Raw genomic sequence first — 22,634 nt, forward strand, 5'->3', positions numbered from 1 at the left:
AAATGGAAAAACATACCATGCTCATGGCTGGGAAGAATCAACATTGTTAAAATGTCCATACTACCCAAAGCAATATATAATTTTAATGCAATCCCTATTAAAGTCCCATTGTCATACTTTAAAGATCTTGAAAAAATAATACTTTGTTTTATATGGAATCAGAAAAAATCTCAAATAGCAAAGACATTACTCAGAAATAAAAACAAAGCAGGAGGAATCACGCTACCAGACACTACACTATAAATCCATAGTGATCAAAACAGCATGGTATTGGCACAAAAACAGAGAGGGAGATGTATGGAACAGAATAGAGAACCAAGAAATGAACCCAGCTACTTACTGTTATATGATCTTCGACAAGCCAATTAAAAACACTGAGTGGGGAAAAGATTTCCTATTTAACAAATGGTGCTGGGGGAACTGGCTGGTGATCTGCAGAAGACTGAAACTGGGTCCACACCTTTCACCACTAACTAAGATAGACTCTCACTGGATTAAAGATTTAAATTTAAGACATGAAACTATAAAAATACTAGAAGAAAGTGTAGGGAAAACACTTGAAGAAATTGGCGTGGGTGAAAATTTTTTGAGGAGGACCCCCTGGGCAATTGAAGCAACATCAAAATACACTACTGGGACCTGATCAAACTAAAAAGCTTCTGCACAGCCAAGAACACAGTAAGTAAAGCAAGCAGACAGCCTTCAGAATGAGAGAAGATATTTGCAGGTTATGTCTCCAACAAAGGTTTAGTAACCAGAATCCACAGAGAACTCAAACATATTAGCAAGAAGAGTACAAGTGATCCCATCTCAGGGTAGGCAAGGGTCTTGAAGAGAAACTTCTCTGAAGAAGACAGGTGCATGGCCTACAAATATATAAAAAAAATGCTCACCATCCTTAATTATCAGAGAAATGCAAATCAAAAGTATTTTGAGATATCATCTAACACCAGTAAGATTAGCCCATATCACAAAATCCCAAAATCACAGATGCTGGCGTGGTTGTGGAGAAAGGGAACACTTCTACACCACTGGTGGGATTGCAAACTAATACGTTCCTTTTGGAAAGACATCTGGAGAACACTTAGAGAACTAAAAATAGATCTGCCATTTGATCCTATAATTCCTTATTAGGTACATATACAGAAGACCCCAAATCACACTATAATAAAGATATTTGTATCAGAATGTTCATTGCAGCCCAATTCATAATCGCTAGGTCATGGAAGAAGCCCAAGTGCCCATTGATCCACAAATGGATCAATAAATTGTGGTATATGTACACCATGGAATACTATGCAGCCATAAAGAAAGATGGAGACTTTACCTCCTTCATGTTTACATGGATGGAGCTGGAACATATTCTTCTTAACAAAGTATCCCAAGAATGGAAGAAAAAGTATCCAATGTACTCAGCCCTACTATGAAACTAAGTTATAGCTTTCATAGGAAAGCTATAACCCAATTTTAGCCCAAGAATATGGGGAATGGGGAGAGGGACGGGAGGGGAGGGGGGAGGATGGGTGGAGGGAGGGTGATTGGTGGGATCACTCCTATGGTTCATCCTATAAGGGTACATGTGAATCTGTCTAATTGTAGATTATAAATGTCTTAACACAATAACTAAGAAAATAACACAAAGGCTATGTTAACCAGTTGGATGACGGTATTTCAAATTGTATATAGAAACAGCACTCTGTACCCCCATGATAGTATTAATGTACACAGCTATGATTTAAAAATAAATAAATAAATTAATTAATTAAAAATAGAAGTTTCCATACTACATACAAGTGCAAAGCCAAGAAGGGTGGCATTATACTCATGATAGCCCTTCCTCAGGCTGGAACACATTGATGTAACTAGGAGAAAACACCCAATTTATGGCCTGGTCAGTGAGGTAAGCAGAAGAGTAGAACATTTTGGGTACTTTCCTGAGGTACTGGTCTCTGTCTTACCTAACTCCCAACCTGAATACTTTTGTTATTTATTTATTTATTTCAGATTAATCTGAGGGTATGCGCGATTAGGTTACAATATTTGCATTTTTTAGGTAAGGTGCCTCTTATAGTGAGTAGTCCTCCTCCCCTGGAGGTGTGCCATGCACCCTTATATTGTACCCAGTAGGTGAGAACACACCCATCCCCATCCCCCTCCATTTTCCACTTTACCTTTTCCTTTCAATTCCCTCCCCCCAATTTGATTTTTTTTCTTTTGTGGGGGCCTGTAATAGTTTGTCTATTGGCTTCATATTAGCATGGAATACATCAGATACTTGCTTTTCCATTCTTGTGATACTTTACTAAAGAGAATGTTCTCCAACTTTATCTAGGTTAATAAAAAGATGTAAAGTCCCCAACTTTTCATGGATGAATAGTATTCCATGGCATACATATACCACAGTTTATTAATACATTCATGGGTTGACTAGCACTTGGGTTGATTCCACATTATGGCAATTGTAAATGGAGCTGTGATAACCAACCTGCACACTTTGAATTCCTGGGGCCACTGATAACAAGAGAGAGATCAGAGACACGCTCGCCCATCCGAGAGCCTGCAGTACCATAGACAGACACAGAAAGAAAGACTCCAGACTCCATGTATTCAATGGCAAACCTCTCTAATTGGGATATTGCATGTATAAACCCAGAGAAGATATAGCCCCAGAAAAATTTTCACAGGCCTGTAGAATCTATAGCCAGGTTGATTGGTGAAGGTCTTCTTTATGAAGCCAGTCAATAAAGACTGGGAGAGGTGGTAGTTTTTCGAATGCCCAAATACCTGCAAAAAAATAACAAGGCATAAGAAGAAACAGAGGAACCTAATGATGATATTAAAGAAGCAATAAGAATTTTCAGAAACCAATCCTAAAGAAATGGAAATCTATGAATTACTTGTCTTACTAAGAAGCCCAGTGAGAACACAAATAGATGACTAAATGATTTCAGGAAATAATGTATGAGATATTAACAGAGATCAAAACTATTTAAAAAGAACCATACAGGAACTTTGGAGCTAAAGAATACAATAACCTAGAAGGGATTAGCAGCAGATTACACAAGAAAGAATCAGTGAAATTGGAGAAAGTTCATTTGAAATTATTGAATGAGAGGAACAAAAAGGAAAATGAATAAAGAAAAGTGAAGAGTACTTAAGGGACTTGTAGGTTGGCATTATGGAAGTGCCAGAAGGAGAAGACAAAGAGAGAGAAAGGGACAGAGAGCCAACTTAAGAAATAACAGCTGAGAATTTCTTAAATTTGAGAAAGGAAATGGACATATAAATTTGAGAAGCTGGAAGAACTCCAAGAAGAATATTCCCCCAAAGACCTATATTGAGATACACTGTAATCAAATTGTGAAAAGTCAAAGACAAAGAGAGAATCTTGAAAAAAAATATAAGAGAGAAAAGCAACTTGTCACGCACAAGTGAGCTGTCATTAAGATCATTAGCATAAGTAGGGCTGCAAACTAATACAACCTTTACAGAAAGAATATAAAGAATTCTCAAAGGACTAAATGTTCACCTTCCATTTGATCCTGCCATCCCATTACAAGGTATCTACCCAGAAGAACAAAAATCATTTTACCACAAAGACATCGGCACCAGAATGTTTATTGTAGCTCAATTCATAATTGCCAAGTCATAGAAGCAACTCAAACACCTGTCAATCTATGAGTGGATTAACAAATTGTGGTATATGTATAGCATGGAATACTATACAGCTACAAAAAATACAGAGACTTTACATCTTTTATGTTTACCTGGATGGAGTTGGAACACATTTTTCTTAGTAAAGTATCTCAAGAATGGGAAAAAAATCATCCAATGTACTCAATACTACTATGAAACCACTATATAAACACTTAACACATTCATATGAATGATAAAACACAAATATAGTCTGCCAAGGGGAGGGGTAAGGAGAGAGAAGGGAATGTAAGGTGGGAGGGCAATTGGTGGAAGGAGGCAGGGCATTTGGTGGAATATTACCTAATGTGCATAACGCAAGCATGTATTTCAAAATAACTAAGAGTACATTTTAAATGTCTTACCACAAAAAATATATGTAAGTGAGGTGATGGCTATGTTAATCAGTTTGACTTAAGACTTCCACATTGTATATCAAATCATCACATTGTATCCCATAAATGTATATAGTTATTATTTTAATTAAAAATTAATTTTAAAAGATTATTAGCATAATTCTCAGCAAAACCTCACAATCTAGAAGGAGATGGGATGATATAATCAAAGTACAGAAAGACATCCATAAAACAATGAACAAATTGGCCATAGTAAGTCCCTCAGTATTAGCAATTACTTTAAGTGTAAATGGATTAATTCCCAAATGAAAAGACATAGATTTGCTGCATGGGTAAAAAAAAAATCCAACTTTGTATGCCTATAGGAGGCTCACTTTAGATTTAAAGATACACAAATGCTGAAAGGGAAAAGATGGAAAAACTATTTCATGTAAATGATAAATAAGAGAGAGCAAGGGTGGTCATAATTATGACAGAAAAAATAGTCTGTAAGTCAAATACTGTCAAAAAAGACAAGGACTTTATATAATTATAAAAGGGCCAATTGACCAGGAAGATATAACAATTATGAATATATCAGAGTGCACAAATGTACAAAGCAAATATTGACAATTGAAGGGAGACATAGCAACATAATAATAATAGAATATCCCACTCTTAATAATGGACAGAAGAACCATCCTAAAGATCAATTAGAAAAAGGAGTACTTGACCATTATATAGAAAGCAATTGGACCTAACCAACATATACAGAGCACTTTACCAATAACAAAAATGCACATTCTTCTCAAGTGCACATAAACTTCCAGGATAGATGACATAGAACAGTCTCAACAAATTTAAGGAAACTGACCGAGTACCAAATATCTTTTTTTATTACCACAATAGAATGAAAAGAGAAATCCATAGCAGAAAGAAAATAGGAAAAGTAACAAATATATGGAAATCTAAAAATACACTTTTTAAACAATCAGTGTGTCTGTGATGATTAAAGTTCAGCGTCAACTTAACTGCATTGAGGGATAGTTAGTGAAGCATTGTTTCTGGGTATGTCCATGAAGGTATTGCCAGAGGAGACTGATGCATGAATCAGTAGACTGAGAGAAGACCGGCCCACAATGTGGGCAGCACCGTTCAACTAGCTATGGGCAAGTTAGAATAAAGAATGCAGAAGAAGAAGGTCAATTAGCTTGCATGGACTTTTTTCTATCAGAGTAGTACGCATTTTTCTCCTACTGACCTTGAACATCAGACTCCAGGTTTTAGTCTTTGGAGTCTAGGAATTATACCATCAGCCTCCTATGGGCTCTGAGGCCTTCAGTCTTAGACTGGGGGTTGCATAGTAAGCTTCCCTGGTTTTGAGACTTTCAAAGTTGGTCTGAGCTATGCTACTAGCTTTTGCAAGCTGAAAAACTTCCACAAAGCCTTGGTACCTATAGCTCAGCAGCTAGGGCACCAGCCACATACACGAGAGCTAGAGGGTTTGGATCCAGCCTGGGCCTGCCAAACAACAATGACAACTGCAACCAAAAAACAGCCAGGCATTGTGGTGGGTGCCTGTAGTCCCAGCTACTTGGGAGGCTAAGACAAGAGAGTCACTTAATCCCAAGAGTTTGAGGTTGCTATGAGCTGTGATGCCACGGCACTCTACCCAGGGTGACAGCCTGAGACTCTGTCTCAAAAAAAAAAAAAAAAAAGGAAAAGACAAGAAAAATTTCCACAAAAAAACAATAGAGTAAACTTTAAATTCTGTTTTTTTCTACCACAATAAAAATATAGTTGTAAAAAAATGGAAACAAATCAATTTAGTATTTTTAAAAATTTGGCTGTAATAAAAGTATCATTTCTACTAGTTGAGAAAGATGTACTATTAACAACAGAGTTGAAACAACTATCTAATATCTGGCTAAAAATAAAGTTAATATATCTACTATATTCCAAAATACAGATGTACTAAAGATTTAATGTACAAAATAAAACTTTAAATGTCCTTAAAATTTTTAGCAATAGTTTATTTACATTGTCATGACATAAAAGAGGACTTTCTAAGCATAGAATATGAAAAATAGTATCAATAATGGCTAGATACTTTCCAGACAGCCCTCATATGTGCTTGGTTTTTCACTTTGTTCCTCCTCAAATTAGGTTTAGTCTCCATAACCATGTTTTCATAGCATCCTATACTATGTAATATTCATCCCACTAGTAATTTTTTCTTTAATTTATAAACTCTTTGAGCACATGGACTACATGATCTTGTTTCTCTGCTGTACTGGGAAGCAGTAAAGAAGAGTAGTTAAATGTGTGGGTTAAGGGTCAGACATCCGATTTGTATTTTGGCTCCACTATTATTGGAACTGTGACCTTAAGCAATTTACTTAACTTTTGTTCTTCAGTTTCCTTATTTGTAAATGAGTGAAAACAGGTATGGAAGCAAGAGCAAGTACCAGGCAATTACTCAGTAAAAGCAAGATTTATCCTCAGTGTTTGGTATAGTAGCTGGCATAATGAAAGAGGAGAAGACAAAATATTTGTTGAGAGAATGACTGATACCAATCATGAAGGAAAACTTTGCCAGAAATGACAACAAAATTTATAACTTCTGAATGGCAAACAGAATTCAATTAATACACAACTTACAAATGGGAAAAACTACAGTATATAAAACAGAAGGTTATCATTCTTAATTTTATGTAGAATCATTACAAATAAAAATGCACAAAAGATAATGTAAACTAATACGTTCCTTTTGGAAAGACATCTGGAGAACACTTAGAGAACTAAAAATAGACCTGCCATTTGATCCTGCAATTCCTTTATTAGGTATATTCCCAGATGACCAAAAATCGCATTACAACAAAGATATTTGTATCAGAATGTTTATTGCAGCCCAATTCATAATTGCCAGGTCATGGAAGAAGCCCAAGTGCCCATCGATCCACGAATAGATCAACAAACTGTGGTATATGTACACCATGGAATATTATGCAGCCATTAAGAAGGATGGAGACTTTACGTCCTTCGTGTTCACATGAATGGAGCTAGAGAATGTTCTTCTGAGCAAAGTATCAGTATAGAATATGAAAAATATACTTTTCCTCCAATGGAGGAAAAAGTATCCAATGTACACACCCCTATTATGAAACTAATTTATACCTTTTATATGAAAGCTATATAACCAAATAGCCTAAGAATATGGGGAGGGGGGAGGGAGAGGAGAGGGAGGAATGAGTGGAGGGAGGGGGATTGGAGGGATCACTTCTGAGGTTTATTAATATACATAGTTACCATTCAATAAAAAAAAAGAAAAAAATGCACAAAAGATGAAAGAAGCAAAAGACTGAAGAAAAGCAACTTAAAAAACATTCCAAAATGCCAATAACCAATAAACAAAAACATTTGTTAACAATACTATTACTCAAAGTACTTCATTTAAAGAGGTACCACTTCTACCCACCCAAAGTAACAAAGATGGAAAAAGAGTAGGAATACCTAGCTTTGAATAGGATGAGAAAATGGCAAGCTCGAACCCTTGAAGGACATGATACGGTGGCAATATGTTTCAAAAAGCTCATAATTGCAGAAGGATCATTCACCTGAGTTCTCCTAGAATGACTGGGGAAAAAGAGAGAACCTAACCATACTTGGTGCAGTTACCTTACCCAGAGTCATATATCAAGGAGCATGGCAAGGAGGTGGTGAGCTGAATATAGCCTATCATCCAAAACGATAGAAATCTGATGAATTAGGCAAGTGACTGTGATTGGCTGATTTCAGCTGCACCCCTTCCCCCACAGAGGTCCAGGATGGGAGAAGCCTTTTCAGTATTTTCAGTTGCTGGGGGAAGCTGTGCATTGAGTGGAAAGCTTGGAAGAGTTGGCAAAGTTGAACACTACACAGTAGCCAGACTTGAATGCTGGTTGGAGTGGATTTGCCATAGGTTTGGTGGCTGGTGAGGCAGTCATACTGAGAAGATCTCAGGGCCAGGGGGCTGCCATTCTGGGAAGGTCATGAGAAGGTCTTAGTAGGCACCTAAGCTGTGGCACCTAAGTAGGCACCATGGCTGTCTTAATTCCACCTGCTGGGATCAGAACTCCTCTGTTGGGATAGGCTGAATGTCTCCTGCATCCCATGGGAACTGGATTCAGGGGCACTGTGAGACCTGCCCCTGAAGGATTCTCTCTCTTTTAGATAGTCTCACTCAGTCGCCCTGGGGTTGAGTACCATGGCATCATAGCTCACAGCAACCTCAAACTTTTGGGCTCAAGTGATTCTCTTGTCTCAGCCTCACAAGTAGTTGGGACTACAGTGCCCACCACAATGCCTGGCTATTGTTAGAGACCAGGTCTCATTCTGGCTTAGGCTGGTTTTGAACTCATGAGCTCAGGCAATCCACCCACCCCGGCCTACCAGAGTGCTAGGGTGACAGGTGTGAGCAACTGCACCTGGCCTGATCCTGAAGGATTCTTGTGAGTTTTAAGATCCCAAGCTAGCAGGGTCTGAATGCTAAAGAAACAATTAGGCAATCACTGAGGGCAACTAAATTTGGAATAAGAATCATAGAGGTTGCCACATAGAGCCTGTCACCCCCAATCACTGAGGGCAACTAAGTTTGGAATAAGGATCATAGAGCCAGTGCCACATGGTGTTCTGGCTACATATTGCAACATGCTGTCATCAAGAGCAAGAACTTCTTGAAACAAAAGAAGCAGTGAGAAGGAAAAAGGAGGACAAGGAGGTGAAAGAGAAGAAAGAACAGATGAGGTGGAACCAACAGAAAAATTCAGGCAACATGAAAAACTAAAACAGAGGAACTCCCCCAAGGGACCATGAGGCAGCTACTGCAGAAGATTCCACCTATAAAGAATTAATGGACTTGACAGAAAGTTAATTTAAAATATGGATGATAAAGACAATAAAAGGAATGAATGAGAAAATGGAAAGCCAAAAGCAAAAGATGGAGAAGAGATATGTAGAATACAGAAAGGATATGGTGGAGCTTAAGGAAATGAAGGACACAATCAGGGACTGGAAAGAGGCAGTAGAAAGTATAAAAAATTGGTTAGACCATAAAGAATAAAGAACCTCAGAGTTAGAGGGTAAAGTTTTCAAGTTAACCCAGGTAGTTAAAGAGGCAGAACAGGGCTCGGCGCCTATAGCTCAACCGGCTAAGGCGCCAGCCACGTACACCTAAGGTGGCGGGTTCGAATCCCCAGCCCGGACCCGCCAAACAACAATGACGGCTGCAACCAAAAAATAGCCGGGCGTTGTGGCGGGCGCCTGTGGTCCCAGCTACTTGGGAGGCGGAGGCAGGAGACTCGCTTCAGCCCAGGAGTTGGAGGTTGCTGTGAGCAGTAATGCCACGGCACTCTACCCAGGGGGACAGCTTGAGGCTCTGTCTCAAAAAAAAAAAAAAAAAAAAAAAGAGGCAGAACAGAAGAGAGAGAAAGCAGAACAGGTGCTTAGAGAACTATGAGACTCCACGAAGTGTTGAAACATATGAATAATAGGGATTCCTGAAGGAGAAGCCTGTCCCCAAAGAATGAAGCCCTACTGGAGATTACCATAAGTGAAAACTTCCTAAGTTTTGCTAACAACACACTCCTTTCAGGTAGATATTTAACCCCAGCAGGTCATCTCAACTCAAACAGAGCCTCTCCCAGACACATTGAATGAACCTGTCCACAGTCAAGATGAAAGAAAATTCTACACATACCAGTATTAACCCTAAACATAAAGGGGTTAGATGCTCCACTTAAAAGATACAGATTGGCAGAAAGGATAAAAAATTATCCAACTGTATGTAGCTTAGAAGAAACCCACACTAGACCAATAAAGACATATATAGACTGAAAATAAAAGGGTGGAAAAAGATATTCCACACAAATGGAAACCAAAAGCAATCAGAAATAGCTATACTTACGTGGGATAAAACAGATTTTAAATCAAAATTGATAAAAATAGACAAAGAAGGTCGTTATATAATGATAAAGACATCAATTCAACAAGAGGATATAATGATCCTAAACACACATGGACCCAGCATTGGGGCCCCCAGATTTGCAGAACAATTTACCACTTTGTAATGGGGTTGGTTGCATCTTGCTGAGTTGTTTGAATTCCTTGTAGATTCAGGATATATGTCTCTTGTTGGACGCAAAGTTTGCAAACATTTTCTCTTATTCTGTAGGTAGTCTATTTACTCTTTTGATTATTTCTTTTGCTGGGAAGAAGCTTTTTAATTTAACTAAGTCCTATTTGTCTATTTCTGTTTTTACTGCACTTGTTTTGGCAGTCTTACTTCAAATTCTTTGCGTAGGCCACTGTCAAGAAAAGTTTTCCCTGGGTTTTTTTCCAGGACTTTTATTGTTCAGGTCTTGCAATTTTCTTGCTTAATGTTCAAGTCTTTAATCCATCTTGAGTTAATTTTTGTGTACAGTGAGAGACAGGGACAAGTTTTCTTCTGTATGTGGCTATCCAATTTTCCCAGCACCATTTATTGAACACTGTGACCTTTCTCCAGTGTATGAGAGAGAAAAAATTTTACTTGTCTTGACACCATAGAGGTGGCTTGAGAAGATGCCCTTTGAAGAGCCAGCATACTCTGTGCCCTGCAGCAGCCCAAAGTGCTCTAAAGCCATTCAAGCCGTTTTGTTTGCACACACAGTCCAGTGGTGGGGAAGGGGTATGTGTTTCAAGGCAATTCATTCTGCATTCTGAGGAGGAAAGTAAAGGGCCTTTTATGAAGGGCAAAACTTGAACTGTATGTGTGGGAGAGCAGAAATTGTAGATCTTCAAAGAGCATCTCCACAACCCACAGTCCTCTTCCCAACAGTGTTAACTGTGCATTTTTACAGTGTAGGATATATGCAGTTTTTAGATATTACTCATATATTATACAGGTAGGAGGGATGAAGTGGGAAAGAATGGAGATGAGTAGGGTCATTTTGGTTAAAATTTGGGTCTTGATTGGGGAAATAGTGAGATAATGGAAAGAATAGACAACTAACAATTTGCTTTTATGTCTATAATATTTTACCTTTTCAAAAAATGTCATTTGCACCACAAATGTGGACTGTGAGAGACTATTTAAAAACTGTGAATGCCTGAAACTTGTAAGCCAAGGTGTTTTCTTAGTCACAAAGGACTAAGCCAGCTCCTAAGTTACCAAAGCTGCCATACCTTATGGAGATCAATATAGAGATTTCTCAAAGAATTAAAAGTAGATTTACTATTTGATCCTGCAATCCTACTATTGGACATCTATCCAGAGGAAAAGAAATGATATCAAAACAACACCTGCCCTCAATCTATTTATCACAGCATAATTCAAAATCACAAAGTTATGGAATCAATCTAAATGCCCATAAACTGATGAATGGATTAAGGAATATGGTATACATATGCCACAGAGGAATATCAGTGATGAGCAAGAATAAAATGTGTTTTGCAGCAACTTGGATGGAAATGGAGGCCATTATCCTAAGAGAAGTAACTCAGCACAGAAAAATAAATGCTACCTGTTTTTTCTCACAAGTGAGAGCTAAACTGTGGCTACACAAGGGCACACAGAATGGTATAATGGACACTAGAGACACACAAGGCAGGGTTGGGATTGAGTGAGGGATACACTACTTAGGTGATGGGTATACTAAAAGCCCAAACCTCACCACTATACAATATATACATGTAAGAGATTTCGACTTATACCCCTTTAAGCTAATACTCAAAGAAAATTTTTTAAGATGCTTTGTACCTTCACATACACACAAAAGACAAAAGAGAAAAGTGTGGGTGAATTTACCTCAAAAGGTTCAGAAGGAAAAGATTCTATTTTTCTTTGTGTGACTATCACAGATTTTATTTTTATCTTTTTCCCTTTTCCTCTGTTTATTCATATTTTTGACTTTAAGAGAAATTATACATATTACTTTTCAAATTAAAAAATATTTTGGTGTTTTAACAATACAGAAAACTCAATTTCAACCACTGCAATCAATTGAAGTGTTACTGATGCATAAATGTTTACTTTTCCAATTTCTACAGTGACTTTCAAGACCAGATATTGCCATGGGAGTCAAAGCTTGGTGCAGGATCTTGTCCTATCACTACCAAAAAGCCACACGGTTGTCCCAGCTCTCCTATATAAATTGTCTTATAACAGAGCAATGAGTTATATATGAGGATGGTCAAAGGAGTATATTTCAAAAATATCTATTAAAATATTAGTAATACTAATAATAGTATTACTTAAAATTTTCTAGTGAGAAAAGATAACATTCCAGGCTTGGCATGCATAGCTCAGTGAGTAGGGCGCTAGCCACATACACTGAGGCTGGTGGATTTGAGCCCAGCCTGGGCCTGCTAAACAACAATAACAACTGCAACCAAAAAATAGCTGGGCATTTTGGCAGGTACCTGTAGTCCCAGCTACTCAGGAGGCTGAGACAAGAGAACTGCTTAGGCCCAAAAGTTTAAGGTTGCTGTGAATTGTGATGCGACTGCACTCTACTCTATGCAGGGTGAGATAGTTAGACCCTATCCCCCCCCTCCCCCGCCAAAAAAATAACATTCCAAAGCAACATAAGCAATTAAATAGAAATGGTAATAATATGGTTCATCAATTAATTGAAACGTGATAATTAAAATGAAATCATCTGTGTTAAGTAATGGTTTCTTAAGCCACTGAAACCATTGAAATTTCTTTTGTGTCTAGAATAAACTTTTTAATTTTTAGACAGTCTCATTATCTTGCCCTCGGTAGAGTGCCATGTCACACTGCTGTGTCACAGCTCACAGCAACCTCAAATTCTAGGGTTGACGCGATTCTCTTGCTTCAGCCTTCCAAGTAGCTTGGGACTATAGATGCCCGCCACAACGCCCAGCTTTTTTTTTTTTTTTTTAATTGCAGTTGTCATTGCTGTTTAGCAGGCCTGGGCTGGGTTTGAACCCGCCAGCCCTCGTGCATGTGGCCCACGCCCTAACCACTGTGCTATAGGCGCCAAACCTAGAATAAACTTTTGATGAAGAATATACAGATGTTAAACTGAAGAGTGTTTAATGAATGAAGAAGCAAAGGCAGAAACCTTGTTTAAAGAACAAAAAACACCATGAATGATGTGGTTGTTGTACTTTGTTTACCTGTTGAGAAGACTATGCTCATGCATGTGTTAAATCCAGTGATAGCCAAGATGTCATCAAAACTGCTAGCAGCCATCAGTAAGGTTGGAATGCCTTTTTCAATACCATATCCTTTTTCTTGCAAAAGCAGCATGGAAGGGACAACGACAGCAGGAGAGACAGCCCCTAGTACAAAACTGAAAGACAAGACTTTGAAAACCAATTTAAAAACATCCTATTAAATAGTGTTTTATTATAAACTTTCCACAAATATATTAACAATTTCAAATTTGAGTGAATGCCATTTCGTGCTAATAAAATTTTTCATGCATTCTTTAGTGCTGGCTAAAATTTTATAGAGATACAGTTCAAAATGTTGGGCTGAGCACAGACTGCTTGTCTCCCTCCAGCCCTAAATCCTTTGAAGTGAGGGTGTAAAAGTAATAGAAACGTCTATCACTGATCTAGAAAACAAAAGGAGATTCTTCAATGTGCAAGAAACTAAATGTATCCCAGGAAGATAAGAAACAGTTTAGTATTAAAAGAAGAAGAAGAAACCAAAATGTGTGTAAATAGAGATTGCTGCAAAAGATACAGTATAACTTCTTTCTAAAGGTGCTCCAAGCCAAGAAATGGCAGCTGCTAGGAGGAGAGACTTTTGGGGAAAACAAATGGCTGAGTATTTGGAGTATCACTGTAAGAATAGTTAGACAAATTCCTGCTTCTTGAGTAAATAAAAAAGGAATAGAGGTATCTGCCCAAGACAACATAATGAGTATGGGCGCCTAAGTCACAAAGGCAAATGAGCACATTTCTGGGGTGGTTGATGACACTCAGGAGGAATGGGGAGACTCCTGCTGAGAACACCTTCTGTTGGCATGTCTCATCCACACCTTTGCCTCATCTCTCTATCTTCCCTTTATAAAGGCTGAGGTATACCCTGCATGGAGATGCTGTTGCTGTTTCCAAGAACCCATTTACCAGGCCAGTGAAGACATCGTCCAGGTGCTGCCTGTAGGCTGCTGACTACCAGCACCTGCTGACAAGTGGCTTACCTGGGAATGCTAGGCAGACTTTGCCCCCCTCTCCTCTATACTTTCTCCAGAAAGCTTCTACCAATGACTGAGACGTGTCTGAGAGTTTAGGTCATTTGCCTCTGGCTTGTTTAACCTTTGTGGTGCAGTTTATGCTCCATATTTCTCCATGGAATCATAAAAAGACTAGACTTTTCCAAAACCATACACGTATTTGTCTAGTTAAGTGGTTCTCAAACTTTTCTGCACAAAATGAAACATTCTTTGATATATAATTAAGTGAAAATGTGCAAAATTATATTCTTTTCTCTATCATTTCACATATATTTTTAAATAAACCCAGAATGCTATTTTTAAAGGTCTAAAAAGATAATATAAAACTTGTAAGAAGAGTTGTCACTTTGGGTAGGAATTTGGGCACCAGGATTTGAAGGCATAGTCAAAGGTCACATCACTTTTATCTATAAAGTTCTAATTTTTCAAAAGAAAAATGCATTTGGGTATTTTGTAATAAAATTAATCTTAAAAATCCACTGGATTTGCTAGTAAGTATGTAGTGAGTGAACTACACTAAAATCTCAATGGAATGGACAAGTTGAGACAAAATTTAATGAATTAGGCTGGGTACAGTGGCTCAAGCCTGTAATCCCAGCACTCTGGGAGGATGAGGCAGGAGGATTCCTTGAGCTCAAGAGTTTGAGACCAGCCTGAGAAGAGTGAGACTCCATCTCTACTAAAAATAGAAAAACTAGATGGGCATTGTGGTGGGTGCCTGTAGACCCAGCTACTCAGGAGGCTGGGAAAAGAGGATCATTTGAGCCCAAGAGTTTGAGGTTTGTTGTGAGATGTGATGCCATAGCACTCTATCAAGGGCGAATGAGTGAGCTCTGCCTCAAAAAAGAAAAAAAAAAAGTTAATGAATTGAAAAATAAAAAGGAGTTAGGATCTAGAAATAAAGATTACAGACTCATTTTGAAGAATTCAGACATAGAGAAATTGGTGGTAAAGATAGATGGGGTGTTGAATTTAGGGGAAGAATTTTAGTTCATTTACTTGTTTTTTAAAAAGGGGAGAGTTTCTATTTTTATAACTGTATCTATGTAAAAGCTCTCTCATATACATACTAACTATCATATGAAATTATATCCCTGTATAGAGTATGAGGACAAGGTCTTTAGATAGGTTAAAATATAAAAATATGTTATAACATAGAAGAGAAGGAATAAATTGCTGAAGTGATTACCTTGGCATTATACATTCAGGGACTATGAATGTGTGTTAAGAATATGGTAGATTTGGCACATAGCTCTGCTTTTGATCAACTGGTTTCCAAACTTTTTTAGCACTGTGAAAATAATTTTAATGAAGAGCTTATCTACATAATATTCTGACTAATTTAATAATTTTAAACTCAGCATCCTTAATTGAATGATTTCATAGGGAAAAATAAGAAAAAAATTACCCTAATAGAAATCCCCATTGCCAGGGAAATTTCATAATGAAGTGGGAACAAAAAGCAGCTGAACATGCCTCCATGAGGCATGGGCCCATAGACAACCTTAAACAAGCTGCCTTCAAGTTCTTCAGAGCCTGAAATATAAAAACAGTCATATTTACAACTTACAATGGCTGACAAGAAAATTATGTAAGTGAATATTGAAATAGTTTTTTCTGAGTAGGAAGCTTTTACTAAACTAAATATCATTTGACCAGGTTTTCCCACTGGACTTGAAACTCTTCTCCTGGCTCATTTTATATATCATCATAAGATTGGATTACAAAAAAATTCATATTTTATAAATATTATTGAATTTTAATTACTTAAAAAGATCCATTTTTTGTGATTCCTTTGAATATCTACTTATATCTACCTCCTTGGTTTTACTAATAAATAGTATAATCATAGTATCCTATGAGTTTTTCCCATCAGTTAATTTTTTAGAGATAAACTGTTTAGCTTAATAATTACAAATTGTAAACACTAATATGCTAAAAAAGAAAATCACTTAAACCTGCATAATTAATTTAAAAAGGGAGAACTTTTCAATTTTCTCATTGCTTCACATTTTCTACTGGAGAATATAATAAATTATCACTGGCTATAATTATTTATGCTCTTGAGATATTTCCCTAAAACCCCTACATTTGCTACATTTGAATAGCTATTATAGTCATGAATAGTCATTTTCTGAAAACCCAAGTAGATATATGGTCCTTGGATTCTAATATTTTAAGAAATAACTTAAAAGGTTAAATTTTACATTAATGCAAAGATAATTAGAAACATACTTCTGTGGAGAAAAAGTCATGAAAACATATTATTGAACTTTTTAATACTCTTGGAAGACAAAGAAAAGCCTTTTATAGGGTTAAAAAATTAAGAATTCTCCCTAGAAGAGCCTCTCCCAAATAAAACAAGTGCTGCATAAGGAACATTTATCTCTGTGCAAGTAATTCAAGATGATCTCTAAGAAAGACTTGATAGCACAGTGAGTTCTTTTCATATTATGACTAGAAATAGAAATTAAAGTACAAATATTTCTGCAAAGTCTTTGTTCCCTATCTTAGTTTTGCTTACAGATTCCACTTGGAAGAGCTGTAACAAAATTTTCCCTCTTTTGATCTTCCCTCAGCCTCTAATATTTGAAATAACTTCTCTCAAGTGATAATTGGAAATCTACCTCTGGGTCGAGTCCAAGCCCAGCTCGTATTAGGATAATGGTAAGGGCAGTATTTCTTAAAGTTGAAGACAATGTGTTATGAATTCGGACGTGCTTGCTGATGGATGGAACATTCCTAATAACAAAACCAGCCATTAACATCCCTTGAAAGAAAGAAAATAAAGATGTCTGATTCAGTTCATTTTTTTCAAGACAGAAAACATTTAATTTCCACTCTTTCAACACACTATATTTCTTGCTTTGGTGAAAGGCGCTTACATACAAGTATCGGAGACAGCATGAAAAAAAGAACAGAGATAAGAAAAAATATATCTAAATAGGCTTCAACTAATACTTTAGTGTTGCTAGAACACACAGGACAAGGATGGGAATGGGGTGAATGAGCTGGAGGAGACAGAGCACGGAAAGCTCCCCATCCCCTTTGGCAGAGTAGGGCACCATGGAAAGGCTTTAGGCAGGAAGGGAAATTGTGAGTCTTGTAGTTTCTATGTGCGAGTCCTAGTGAATTAGGGATAAAATTGGAGACAGAGAAATTGTAGCCTCACCTACAGCTAAAGGGAAAGTTTTGGAAAGGAGAGAAACTACTCAGTGAATACTTATAAGGTGCTACAAGAATGTAATGAACATAGAAGGAGTATTAGAGATAAGATGTAGAGATTATCTCTACTGACAATGTCCTGAGTGTTTAGATGCGTTGAGTATAGTAAGTCCTCACTTAACATCTTCAATAGGCTTTTGGAAATTGCAACTTTAAGCAAAATGGTGCATAACAAAACCAAATTTCTAACTGATATCAATAAGACTTATTTCTACAGCATGTTTCTGAACACATAAAAATCACCAAACTTCCAAATAAAGTCCTAAACACTTATGCTATTAACTACTGAAATAAATATGAACTATACATACATTTAAGAAAGATTAATAAAAGTAAGAAAGATAATTATCCAATTTTTGGTGAATCAATTAGTGACAGTGGTCATAGCGGTGCTGGTTTAAATCAAGGAATAAATGTTTGGAAAATGAAAATTGTCAGGCATGCTTTCTCCTACTATGCAGTTCAAGAATAATCACAAATATGGCAGGCTTGCTGAGGACTTTCTTACTTCTTTGTTTATTGGCATGCATTTGTATAATTATTGCACTCTTTACAAATTTTTATTTTACAAAAATTTGTATTCATTCATTAATTTTCCAACCCACTTATTCTAGTTGAGTGCTGCAGGTTGCTGGAGCCTATCCTGGCAGCTCAAGGTTCAAATGGGGAACTCTTCTAGGGCAGGATGCCACTGACCACAGGGTACACTCACACAACCCCCACATTCACTCAGACAAGGACCAGACCCACAGGCTGAATCACCTAATGTGCACATCTTTGGGATGTAGGAGGAAACTGGAGTACCTGGAGAAAACCTGTTAGCAGACATGAGGAGAATGGACAAACTCCAAGCAGATAGTGACCCTCATTGAGATTTTTTTTTCTCATCAATATTATAAGGAAACAACCTTGAATAAAACAACATTATTTGAGGACCTGCTATACATAGAAGATATGAAATTCTTCCATTAATTTTCCTCTGTCTAGCTGGAAAGTTGATGGACAGTGGTGATGAGGCAATTGGTATAATACTGGTATGATGATGCATGCATGGATACACATTGTGGAGATGCTCAAACAGCTTATTCAAAAATCATAGGACCTTTTAGTGCCCTAGTCACTATAATGTTTGAATTTCATCATTGTATTCCAGTTAGGTTATCTACACAAAAATTTAGTCTTTTTAAAATTTTCTTCTTCTATAATACTTTCAAAATTAAGTAAAAATCTTATTAAATGATAAAGTCACAAGAATCATACAGAAAGGATATTAAAATTATTTTAAAAATATATTTTGGAGGGCGGGGCCTGTGGCTCAGTTGAGTAGGGTGCCAGCCCCATATACCGAGGGTGGCAGGTTTGAAGCCAGCCCTGGCCAAACTGCAACAAAAAAATAGCTGGACGTTGTGGTGGGTGCCTGTAGCCTCAGCTACTTGGGTGGCTGAGGCAAGAGAACTGCGTAAGCCCAAGAGCTGGAGGTTACTGTGAGCTGTGATGCCATAGCATTCTACCGAGGGCGACAAAGTGAGACTCTGTCTCAAAAAAAAAAAAAAAATATATATATGTACATACATTCATTCTGGATAAAAGCCTGATGGCTCACACCTGTAATCCTAGCACTCCTGGACACTGAGGCTGAGGCAGGTGGATAGCCTGAGCTCAGGAGTTCAAGACAGCCTGAGCAAGACTGAGATCCCCATCTCTAAAAAATAGCTGGGTGTGGTGGTAAAAGCCTGTAGTCCTAGCTACCTGGGAGGCTGAGGCAAGAGGATAGCTCAGGCCCAAGAGTTTGAGGTTTCTGTGAGCTATGATGTCTTGGTATTCTACCAAGAGTGACAAAGTGAGACTCTATCACAAAACAAAATAAAACAAAACCTGAGTAGAGGTATGTGTGTGTGTAGAGACAGGTAATAAATACATCTATAAAGGAGCTACATACATATATATAGTAATTACATAAAGAAGCTATATAGATCATATTACACTTGAGATATTTTTGAATTATATACAGTTCAAATAGAAAATGTTCAAAATTTACATATAACCAATAACAAAGAAAGGAAAGCCAATTAATATACTTACCAAGAAGAGGTGGAAGTGGAGGCACTGCAGGTATTCTAATGAATTCCAAAAGTTTCCCCCCAATTATGGCACTATAAAAAATAATTACCAGTCCAAATAAATTTCCACCAGGTAGAACTTCAGAGCCTGACAATGACCACATTACACACCATATCATAAAGAGCATAACTCCTGAAATATAAAAAAAGCATACATCTATGTATCTACATAGACATAGATGTATACAAACAAAAGTTGAATTTATTTTATTCAATATGTTATTAGCCAATTTCTTACAATGATACGTGGTACAGACTAATATTGCTTACTAGTATGATAGAAGAGATATCTGCTTAACATATATTCAGGACCCTGTCACTTTATGATAAATGTTTTAAACAAACTATATGAACATATGTGAACTATTTAAAGTCCTAAATATTTCTTATAATACTTAACACTTTTAAAATGTCTTGACAGTATGATGAGATTTACTTTATTCATATTTTAAAATAGCCTTTTCTTTACAAATAAGAGGACAACTGGCTATGATAAGTATTTTCACTTTTATTAAAGATTACAGTGGCAGGGTGCCAAATCCTTTAATGGGAACAGACTAAATCTTTTAATTGAAAGGATAATTTAGTTGATATTTGGTATAAATGTATTAGAGGAGGTAAGGCCTGAAAAAAAGTGAACCTGGAGTTCGTTGGAATGAGTACAACGTATCTAAGGTTATATACAGGAAGTAAGGTGGACAGAAGGAGAAAGTTAGGAGACATCTTATTGCTGGCAACTAGATACTAAGGCCTTACAGGAGAATCCTTAGATTTCCGTAAAGGACAGACAGCTACATGATAAATTCTATGGGCCCATTAAATAGCTACCTTCACTTGCCATGAATTGTATTAGGTTATTAAATATGCAAAGTCCAATTTCAAGCCAAAAATTTAGTTTACTGTAAGAATTCTAGAAAAAGTTGGAAAAGCCTTATACATATTGGCCTTGACCAAGAATTGTGGAGAAGACCCCAAACACAATCACAGGAGCCACAAAAATTGACAAATACGACTTGATTAAATTAAAAGGCTTCCCTGCACAGCCAAGGAAACAGCCAGGTGTGGTGGCTCACACCTATGTTCCTGCACTCCGGGAGGCCAAGGTAGGAGGAAAACTTGAGGTCAGGAATTTAAGACAAGCCTGAGCAAGAGTGAGATCCCATCTTTACTAAAAATAGAAAAAATAAAAAAAAAAACTGGCATGGTGGTGCATGCCTGTAGTCCTAGCTACTCAGAGACTGAGGCAGGAGTATTAATCTTAAGCACAGGAGTTTGGTGACATTAGTGTACTCTAGCTGTGGTGACCAAAAAAGACTCTGCCTCAAAAATAAATGAATGTAAAAACAGAAGTCTGGAACTGAAAAGTACAATGACGAGGGAGGCTCAAAAGCATGTTTGAGCATGTGAAAGAAAGATAGAAATACAGGGGCAGAAAAATATTTGAAAATATAAATTTCTGAACACTTCCAAAATTTAATGAAAAACATTAAGCAATAAATCCCAGCTAGGATGAACACAAGGAGATCCACACCTAGGGACAGCATTGTCAGCTAGTGGAAAACCAAGTAATAGGAGAATCATGCAAATAGAGATGACTCATCACATGCAGGAGAATAATAATACAATCAATCAACAGCAGCATTCTTATCAGAAAACCTTGGGGCCAGGGGAAGTACAGTAACATTTCAGAAGTGCAGAGAAAAAACGGTCAATCAAGAATTCTATATTCAGTAAAACTATCCTTCAGAAATGAAGCTGAAATAAAGACATTTCCAGATAAATAATGAAAATTTATTCGTGCTGAAGAAACACTAAAGAAAATACCTATGGTGACACCGGTAGCTCAGTGGGTAGGGCTCCGGCCACAATACTGAGGCTGGTGGGTTCGAACCCAGCCCGGATCTGCTAAGACAATGACAACTGCAACAACAACAAAAATAGCTGAGCATTGTGCCTGTAGTCCCAGCTACTTGAGAGGCTGAGGCAAGAGAACTGCTTAAGCCCAGGAGTTTGAGGTTGCTGTGAGCTGTGACGCCATGGCACTCTCCCCAGGGCAACAGCTTGAGAGGAAAAAAAAAAGAAGAAAATGCTTTATGATGAAAGGAAATGGTACCAGATGGTAACCCGAACCAATGAGAAGGAATAAAGGGCACTGGAAATGGTAAATAGGTGTGTAAGTATAAAAGGTTGTGTGCATATATATTTCCTCATTTTACTTCTTAATTTAAAAAAACACAAGATTATTATGGGCAGTAACTAAAACATAATACTGCTGAGTTTATGGCATACAGAAGTATATTGGCTCAAAGTTACTATATAATGGTGGAATTAAATCAAAATTAAGTCAATATTAGATTAGATTAATATTAAATTAATATTAAAGTAGATTGTAACAAGGTGAAGATGAATATTGTAATCTCCAGAGAAACCACTATAACAAAATCTAAAATCAACAGAGATACTGGGGTCCCATCCCCAGAAACTGCTCTGTCCTCTTGGGCTGCTAGTCTTGTAATGGGAGGGAGCACCTTCAGATTTCTGGAATGCCTTCAGGGCCTTTTAAAAAACTGTCTCGACATTGTACGCCATGATTGCATTAATGTACACAGCTATGATTTAATTTAAACAATATTAAAGTTAAGTCAAGGGCAAAAAAAAATCAATACATAAAATAAAAAACTGTCTCAACAATTATCAACTGGTTCTTTGCTCTCAGTCCTTATCTCTTTGGTAACCAGCTGCTCTGGTTGCACCCTTAAATTCCTCTCTTGAAAATGTTCTTTTGTTCTCTGAAAATAAACAGGCTAAATTTTTATGCTCTGCCTCCCTTTGCTCTAGCATTTTACTGCGTGGAGCTAAAAGTAACCACATAGATCCCTCTATACTTTGCTTAGCAATTTCTTCTGCCAGATACCCTAGGTCATCACTTTTAAATTTGGCCTTCCACAAAGTCCCAAGGTACAGACACAATGCAGGCAAGTTCTTTGCTATGATACGAGAAGGATGGCCTTTTCTCCAGTTCCCAATACATT

At 37.2% G+C, this 22,634-nt stretch overlaps 1 protein-coding gene across 1 annotated transcript in view; it reads right to left on the reverse strand.

The window, feature by feature from the left end:
* Positions 1-22,634, reverse strand: part of SLC9B1 (solute carrier family 9 member B1) — a 66,457-nt gene that overhangs the window by 16,384 nt on the left and 27,439 nt on the right. Inside the window, exons 4-7 of the mRNA XM_003796356.2 lie at positions 19,565-19,735; positions 16,885-17,027; positions 15,666-15,793; positions 13,191-13,366 (exon numbers count right to left, since the gene is read on the reverse strand). Of these exons, the coding sequence (XP_003796404.1) occupies positions 13,191-13,366; positions 15,666-15,793; positions 16,885-17,027; positions 19,565-19,735 (618 nt within the window). The remainder of the gene's footprint in view (positions 1-13,190; positions 13,367-15,665; positions 15,794-16,884; positions 17,028-19,564; positions 19,736-22,634) is intronic.

Source organism: Otolemur garnettii, unplaced genomic scaffold (genome assembly GCF_000181295.1).
Source record: "Otolemur garnettii isolate 467f Iridium unplaced genomic scaffold, OtoGar3 scaffold00103, whole genome shotgun sequence".
Lineage (NCBI taxonomy): Eukaryota > Metazoa > Chordata > Mammalia > Primates > Galagidae > Otolemur > Otolemur garnettii.